The 8,747-nt window shown below is 38.7% G+C and overlaps 1 protein-coding gene across 1 annotated transcript in view; it reads right to left on the reverse strand.

Annotated features, from left to right (window-relative positions):
- The window catches only part of LOC106879323 (valine--tRNA ligase), a 33,536-nt gene that overhangs the window by 9,350 nt on the left and 15,439 nt on the right, over positions 1–8,747 (reverse strand). The window contains exons 11-18 of the mRNA XM_014928831.2: positions 7,839–7,942; positions 7,108–7,189; positions 6,391–6,467; positions 5,540–5,630; positions 3,252–3,354; positions 2,420–2,490; positions 1,003–1,128; positions 173–277 (exon numbers count right to left, since the gene is read on the reverse strand). Of these exons, the coding sequence (XP_014784317.1) occupies positions 173–277; positions 1,003–1,128; positions 2,420–2,490; positions 3,252–3,354; positions 5,540–5,630; positions 6,391–6,467; positions 7,108–7,189; positions 7,839–7,942 (759 nt within the window). The remainder of the gene's footprint in view (positions 1–172; positions 278–1,002; positions 1,129–2,419; positions 2,491–3,251; positions 3,355–5,539; positions 5,631–6,390; positions 6,468–7,107; positions 7,190–7,838; positions 7,943–8,747) is intronic.

Raw genomic sequence — 8,747 nt, forward strand, 5'->3', positions numbered from 1 at the left:
TGCACCGATCTTCTTCAGCCATGTTGGTAGTTGGGTGGTAATACTTCCAAGTGCGCCAATTACTATTGGTATCACGTCTACTCTCTTCATTGACCCCAACCTTTGTAATACCCACTTTAAATCGTCATTATCATTATTAAGAGAAAAAAGACCAGACTTTAGAAAAGTTTACCTTTAAGGATGCACCATAAATGACATTCAATGGATCGATCACATTTCCTTGAGATTTACTCATCTTTCTACCTTCGGAGTCTCGGATAATTCCATGCAATAAAATCTGCCAATATACACAAAGGAGAAAAATAACAACACAGATTCCATTGTGCACATAACAGAGAAAATTCACCCCCTTCTTACTTTTCCTCAATATATTCCAGAATATTCATCTTTTACTTGATTCAGTTATTAGACTGTGGCCATGCTGGAGTACCACCTTGAAAACTTTTAGTTAAATGAATCAACCCCAGTCTATTACAGTTTTTTAAAGCCTTGTACTTATTCTATCATTTTGTCAAGCAGTGGACATACACACTAACACACACATATGCATATCATCATCATCATCATCATCATCATCATTTAACCCTTTCGTTACCCTAGTTATTTTGAGATGCTCTGTGTTTCTTTTTCAATTACTTTCATGCCGGTGGCACGTAAAAGCACCCACTACACTCTCGGAGTGGTTGGTGTTAGGAAGGGCATCCAGCTGTAGAAACCCTGCCAAATCAGATTAGAGCCTGGTGCAGTCTGCCGGTCCTCAGTCAAATCGTCCAACCTGTGCTAGCATGGAAAGCGGACATTAAACGATGATGATGTATAAATAGACATGGTTGTAGATGACTCCAAAGAGGAGGAATAGAAGATGAAGAAGACGAATAGACGATGAAGAAATATAAGAAGAAAAGACATAGAATAAAAAGAAGGAAGGTGGAAAAGTAGGAGAAGGCAGAGAATAAAAATAAGGTAATAAACCAAAAAAAATGATATTTAGTATAGACTGACCTTATCGAAAGGTAACTGTCCTGTTAACTTCTGTCCCAGCATAACCATTCTGGCCACCCAGAAGAACAAGATATCACTGCCAGTCTCAAGAAGGTCGGTTGGGTAGAAAGATTCATAGTCAATTGTCTTCAGTAGATAAAATAAAAAGGAAATAAAGACATAATATTAACATTATGAATGTCAATAAGAAGAAATAGTATGAACCATAGAACTTATACAAACTCACGAAATTTACTGAATCATCATTGCTGATACATAGCATCACTATCAGTTATCTCAGACTGAGTTTTATACATGTGTGTGTGAGAGAGAGAATGAGTGAATGTATGTGTGTCTGTGTGGGTAAGACAGACAGAGTGAGTGAATGTGTATGTGTATGAAGAGAGAAAGTGTGTGTGTGTATGAGTGTTTTATAGTTACGCATGTTTGCGTGGTTGAGAAGTTCACTTCACAACCACAGGGTTTGAAGTTTAGCTCCACTTTGTGGCATGCAAGGTAAGTGCCTTTTACTGTAACCCATGGCTGACCAATGCATTGTGAGTGAATTTGTTTAATGAAATCTGTACAAAACCCCTTGTGTGTGTATGCATATACATATATATATATATAAATCATTTTCATGATCATTTAATGTCATTTTTCCATGCTGGCATGGGTTGGCGGGTTTGACAGGAGTTGGCAAACTGGAGAGCTGCACCAGACTGGATGAAAATAAAAACATCATCATCATCATTTAACATGTTTTCCATGCTGTTATAGGTTCAACAATTTGGCAGGAGCCACACTGGGTTCCATAGTCTGTTTTGGCATGGTTTCTACAGTTGGATACCCTTCCTAATGCAGCACCTGTGCTGGTGGCACGTGTAGAACATCTTTTGAATGTTGGGCCTCACGAAGGCAAGGTAGCTGAGTTGTTTTTGAGTGTTGGACCTCACGGAGGCAATGACCAAGGCCTTTGGCCTTATATCTTGTTTGACAAGAAGACTCATCAAGCTGAGCAAAGTTGCAATTGTGGCAGATACCAGTGGCACATAAAAGCATCCATTACACTCTTGGAGTGGCTAGTGTTAGGAAGGGCATCCAGCCATAGAAAACCATACCAAATCAGGTTGGAGTCTGGTGCAGCCTTCCAGCGTGCCAGCCCAGTCAAACCGTCCAACCCATGCCAGCATGGACAACGGATGCTAAATAATGATGATGATGATATATATATATATGGGTTTCTTTCAGTTTCCATCTATCAAATCCATTCAAAAGCCTTTAGTTGATTTGGAACTTTAATAAAAGACACATGCCCAAGGTTTCACACAGTGGGACTGAACCTAAAGCCACGTGGTTGGCAAGCAAACTTCTTAATCACACAGCCATGCCTGAACATAAAAGCAAAAATTAAAATTAATATTAAAAAAATGCCTACTTTTTCTGGCCATCCAAATACTGAAAATGGAAGCAATGCTGATGAAAACCAAGTATCCAAGACATCTTCATCTGGGAAAATAAAAAATGAAATTGGTTTAATTCTTACTCTTTGAGAGAATAGATAATAAGTCGTAGGTTTTCTCTTTATATTTTCCAGCATAGAAAGGTGGCAAACTGGCAGAAGCATTAGCATGCCAGGTGAAATGCTTAGCGGTATTTTATCTGCCGCTACATTACGAGTTCAAATTCCACTGAGGTTGACTTTACCTTCCATCCTTTCAGGGTTGATAAAATAAGCACCAGTTGAATACTGGGGGTTGATGTGATCAACTTAACCCTTCCCTGAAACTGCTGGCCTTGTACCAAAATTTGTAACTAATATAACATCAGTAATTAAGGTGGGGAGCTGGCAGAATCGTTAGCACACCGGGTGAATTGGTTAGCAGGGTTTTTTGTCTGTCTTTACGTTCTGAGTTCAAATACCACCAAAGTCGACTTTGCCTTTCATCCTTTTGGGGTCGATAAATTAAGCACCAGTGAAACACTGGAGTCGATGTAATCGACTAGTCCCCTCCCCACAAATTTAAAGCCTTGTGCCTTTAGTAGAAAGGATATATTTTCCAGCATATAAGTCCAATTTTTCAGGCCAAAATTTACAGCCAAAAAAGGTAGGTCAATTTATACACCAAGATGACTTTGTGAAATGCAACAGGATTTGGAAAGATTGGGATGATGTTTCAGTGTTTCCACACCATGTCTACATTATATACTATGTCGACTTGAAGGCTGGAAAATATGGTATAATATGATAAAGCAAGTAAAAAGATTACCTTGTTTAAGAGTTATCTGTTCTTTGGGAACAGATAATTTCTCACTGGCTTTAGCTAGAGCTTCCTCTTGGTTTCTGGCACTAACCCATATTCCAGTGGAACTCTTAATATATATATAAAAAAAAGAAAACGAAAATAAAAATTAACCCACTTTTCTTTTAAATAAATTTTATGACAAATTTCAAAACATATTTAGCATAACACATAACCGATATAAATTAACTTTGCATTCTATGTTATAAAATTCTAGAGTTGCAAACCTATACAAATGTGCTACAAAACTGCCTGGAGTCAGAATATCATCACCATCATTTTACACACCTTTTCCATGCTGATATGGGTTGGACGGTTTGACAAGATTCAATGAGTCAGAGGAAGAGGACCATGTCTTGTTCGAACATTTTACTTTCGTATAATTTCTATGATCTCCTAACACCAACTACTTTACCAAATGTATTGGGTGCATTTTTCTGGCACCAACACTACAGGGGTTGTCTTGCTCCCAAGCAATACTAAAGAATCCTCTTAACTCCACATTGTCTTTTGCTAATTTACTAACCACTTTATAAAGTGTACTAAGAGCTTTTTATGTGGCACTAGTAATAATGAGAAGGAAGAGGAGGAGGTGACAGTGGTAGTCGTCGTCGTCATTTAATGTCCATTTTCCATCCTGGCATTAGTTTAATGGTTTGACAGGAGCTGGCAAGACCGGGAACCACACCAAGCTCCATTGTCTGTTTTGGAATGGTTTCTACAGCTGGAGGCCCTTCCTAATGCCAACCACTTTACAAAGTGTACTAAGAGCTTTTTTTTATGTGGCAGTAATAATAGTGAGGAGAAAAAGGAGGAGGTGATAGCAGTAGTCATCATTGTCATTTAATGTCCATTTTCCATCCTGGCATTGGTTGGACAATTTGACGGTGTACTGGCTGCTTTTTATGCAGCACCAACATCACTGCTTTTTACATGGCACCGGCACCATTGCATTTTGCCATATAAAAATATATGTCTGATTATTTTTCACATCTTTATCTTTTACTTTTCCCCAGTCATTGTACTGCAGTCATGGCAGGACACAATCTTGAAGGGTTTTAGTTGAACAAGTGGACTACAGCACTTATTTTTAAAAGTCTGGTACTTATTCTATTGGTCTCTTTTGCTGAACTGCTAGGTTATGAGGATGTAGACAAACCAACATCAATGTCTTGTAAATGAATTTGGTAGATGGAAACTGAAAAGAAGTCCATTGCATGTGCGTGTGTGTGTGTTTGTGCAAATGTGCATGTGAGTGAGTCCTCATCATCATCATCATCATCATCATCATCATTTAATATCTATATTTCATGATGGCATGGGTTGGACAGTTTTACAAAGATCTGATAAGACAAGGACTGCATTGTGCTCCAGTATCTGCTTTGGCATGGTTTTTTTACAGTTGGATACCTTTCCTAATGTACTGGGTGCCTATTTTGCGCCACTGGTACTATTGAGGTCACCGTGTCACTTGCAAGTCAACAAGCTCAGGAAGGGAGGATGTTGCCTCCGCATGCTAGATGGGGGTTAAGGTATGAGGGAAGAGGTTGGAGTAGAGCAGGTTCTTGTTGTAAAGGAGCTACATGGCTACTCACATTCAGGAGAGAGAGAGGGAGTGAGAATGAATTAAAGGTATCTCCAAGGAAACAGACAGTGGTGACAAGGTGTCTGTGTGGCACCTTAGGTAGCAGGAATAGTAGTGGGAGGAGCGAGGGGGTTGTAAGGAGGGTGCAAGGGGGAAGAAGGATAGGGAGTGTGTGCACATTTGTGCCCTTGTCTGACTGTCATAATACAAGCAATATCATTCATTTCCAATATTCTGCGAAAACATATTTGATTGTGGAGAAATATTACTTTACTTCAAACCAGGTGATGGTTGGCAACAGGAAGGGTCTCTGGCCATAGAAAATCTGTCTCAATAACCCCTGTGTGACTCATGCAAGAATGCACATTGAAATGAAGTATTCAATCAGGGCTGGCCTGGAAGAACTAAACAATTACAGCAAAAACTTTGTTTAATAGGTTGGCTAGTTCTGCAAATATAATGGATATTGTGTACAACAGTTCATTTATAAACTCACTACTTCCTGATGTTCAAGCACACCTTATGATGATGATGATGATGAAGATAACATCAACAATAAGATAAGGAAAACAACAAAGACAAGAAGAAGAAGAAGAAGAAGAAGGAAGAGGAGGAGGACCAAATCTAAAAGAAACGGGAAGGGAAGAGGAGGAATAAGTGGAGGAAATACCGAGGTTGATAGCTGCGGTGACGGCGTAGTGGTAGCGAAATAAGCAGGTATTTGGTGTCCCCACCACAATTGTCTGGAAATACACCAGTCCCTAAAGGAACAAACAGAACATTGAATAGATTATGATAATTACAGTCACATATATTTGCATAAATTAAGTATTAAGCTCTGCGATGCACACACGTGTATGTATGTATGTATGTATATATGCATTTGTGTATCTATGCATCCTATCCATGGAGGAATATATATGCCAGAGAATTGGCCCTAAGCTACTTATGCAGTCATGGGCATTACTGGTGTCTCTGTTATCAAAGAAAGGTAAAGTTGCCCTTGACAGGATTTGAACTTAGAACATAAGAGAAGCAACTGAATATTGAAAGACGTGATCCACATTACAAATGCTGTGTCTGATGGTCACAAACATTTGACAAACAATTAGAGTGTGTGCAAAAAAAAAAAATATATGAAAAAGATATTGTCCAGTCTGGAGCAGTAATCATTGTAATCCCTAGCTTATAGGGGCAAGTGATGACAGATGATGGCATAGTGCTAAAGGGGACTCACCTAAATAGATCTTTCGGCTCTCTCTCTCCCTCTCTCACACAGTAAAAACACATTCATACATACTAAGAACACTCAAGAGAGACTCTATGTATCTCTTGATCTACTAGAAATAGCAGACAAATCTTCCTCAAATTACCTAGGGGCTGTATAAAACGTAGGACATATTGGATAATGTAGTCTTAGATTTGCTGTTTGATTAAAAGACAAGATGTCATGGTTGGAATGCCTTTCATTTCATTACTGACCCGGGGTTAAATAACAATATAACATCAAAGTAATATTACCTGATATTCTGCAGCCAGTGGAACCAGATACTGTCATAGTAATCAGGGATGAAGCAGAGGAGGTTGTTGGTGACAGCCTGGATAATAAGAATTAATTAGAGCAATAATTAGAACAAATTATGCAAAAAATGTGTCATTAAAATGATGACAATATGTGTGTGTGTGTGTGGGGGGGGGTGCATGTGTGTTAGTGGTTTTGTATAGCAGCATAAAATGATGTGTCAGATTGCTTCCCATAATGCCTAAATGTAATTTAGCCATTCAACAGAGATTGGTAAAATAAGTACATCATCATCATTTAATGTCTGTTTTCCATGCTGGCATGGGTTGGATGGTTTGACAGGAGCTGGTGAGGCTGGGAGTCACACCAGGCTCCAATTGGTTGTTTTGGCATGGTTTCTACAGCCGGGGTGCTCTTCCTAATGCCACCCACTTTCCAGAGTGTACTGGATGCATTCTACATGGCACCTGCACAGGTGCTTTTTATGTGGCACCAGAATAAAATAATTACTGGGTTGACATGATTAACAAGAATAATTTGAAACGGGTGTCCCAGCATGGCCATAAATTAAACAAGTAATCTATTGGAGACCTAATCTTTGTTGTAATATATTTTGTAAACTTCATTATAGCAGATCACACACACAGGCAGAAATAGTTCTAATCAAGAAGGTTTTTGTATATATTCTTGCAGTCTTTATCTTTGGAAAAACTCACCTGAGTTGCTTTGGTTGCCATTGTTTTACAATTGAGGAACCACTGGTCCATCAGAAGAGGTTCAATAACATCTTTGGAACGACTATAATAATAATAATAATAATAATAATAATAATAATAATAATCATAATAATGATAATAGTAATAGTAATAATAATGATTTCAAATTTTGGCACAAGGGAGTGCATCAACAGTGAAAGAAGAAACATGGCAGAATATTTGGTAAACAGCAAAGAAGATCTGCTACAGTATGCTGCTAGTGCAGAAGGAGTTAACAAAAATGGACTTGAGAGTGCTCATGAATTCCGAACAAGAACAGCCAACAAGAGAGAAGAAATACATGGAAATATTCCTTATGGAAATACATGGTCAATTCTACCGTGAAAGCAACAAATTAAAAGACCAGGAAGCATTATGGAGGTGGCTCAACAAGGAAAATGGCAATTACTGGACGATTTTCTGTTCGAGTCTAACCATTTTAAGTCATAGTGGAAATGCGACGAATATTGCATAACTTTTATATTGAAAAATTTACTATATTCTGTACATACAATATACCAGCCTGCAGGCGCAATAAAGTGGGCTCGGAGGTGCATTTGTGCCCGTGGGCGGGGATTTCCCCACCTCTGCTGTAAAGGGTCTGAAGTAAGCACCACAAGACATTGCGTCAGACGCTTCACTGAGCCTGCCAAACCAACATTTGACTTAATTGACATGGAATATTTGATTACCTGCAGACAGGAAGCATCATGGAATGGTTGATCGTTCCATGGTATAAGTCTTTCTGTTTTAAGGATTTTACAACAGCTTTTCTTGCATCAAACCTCTTCATTCCCTGAAAAAAAAAAATACCAAATATTGGTTTAAAACTAAAAAAGATATAACAACAACACTAATAAGAACACAATAATGTTGAGACCCCCTTCAGTCATGACTGACCATGGGATTGCACCTACAAAGTTACTCTCCAAGGTACAAGTCCGGGCAAGGTTGTTTTATGGAAGGCCAGTAGTTGCTTTTGCATACCAGCCTCTCCACACCACTGATGTTATCCAAGGGATAAGGCAAAGATACAGCTTGGCACCAGTGACGTCGCAACTCATTTCTACAGCTGAGTGAACTGGAGCAACGTGAATAAAGTGTGTTGCTCAAGAACACAACACGCAGCTAGGTCTGGGAATCAAACTCACAACCTCATGATCGTAAGCTCAACGCTCTAACCACTGAGCCATGCGCCTTCACAACAATGAATATTTATAATTATAATAATAATAATAATAATCCTTTCTACTATCAGTACAAAGCCTGAAAATATGGGGAGGGGGCAGTCGATGACATTAACCCCAGTACATAACTGGTACTTATTTGATAGACCCTAAAAGGATGAAAGACAAAAGTGCTAGCAATTCTGCCAGCTTGCCGCCTTAATAATAACCATTTCTCTGTTGATAAATTAAGTACCAGTTGCATACTGGGGTCAATTTAATCGACTGGACCCCTCCCCCAAAATTTCAGGCCTTGTGCCTAGAATAGAAAACAATAATAATCCTTTCTACTATAGGCACAAACATATTTTAACTAACCTAAAGTTTACTTATGCCTAAATATTGCTTGACACTGATATTACCATACTATATATA

This window comes from Octopus bimaculoides, chromosome 1, assembly GCF_001194135.2.
Source record: "Octopus bimaculoides isolate UCB-OBI-ISO-001 chromosome 1, ASM119413v2, whole genome shotgun sequence".
NCBI classification, from domain to species: domain Eukaryota; kingdom Metazoa; phylum Mollusca; class Cephalopoda; order Octopoda; family Octopodidae; genus Octopus; species Octopus bimaculoides.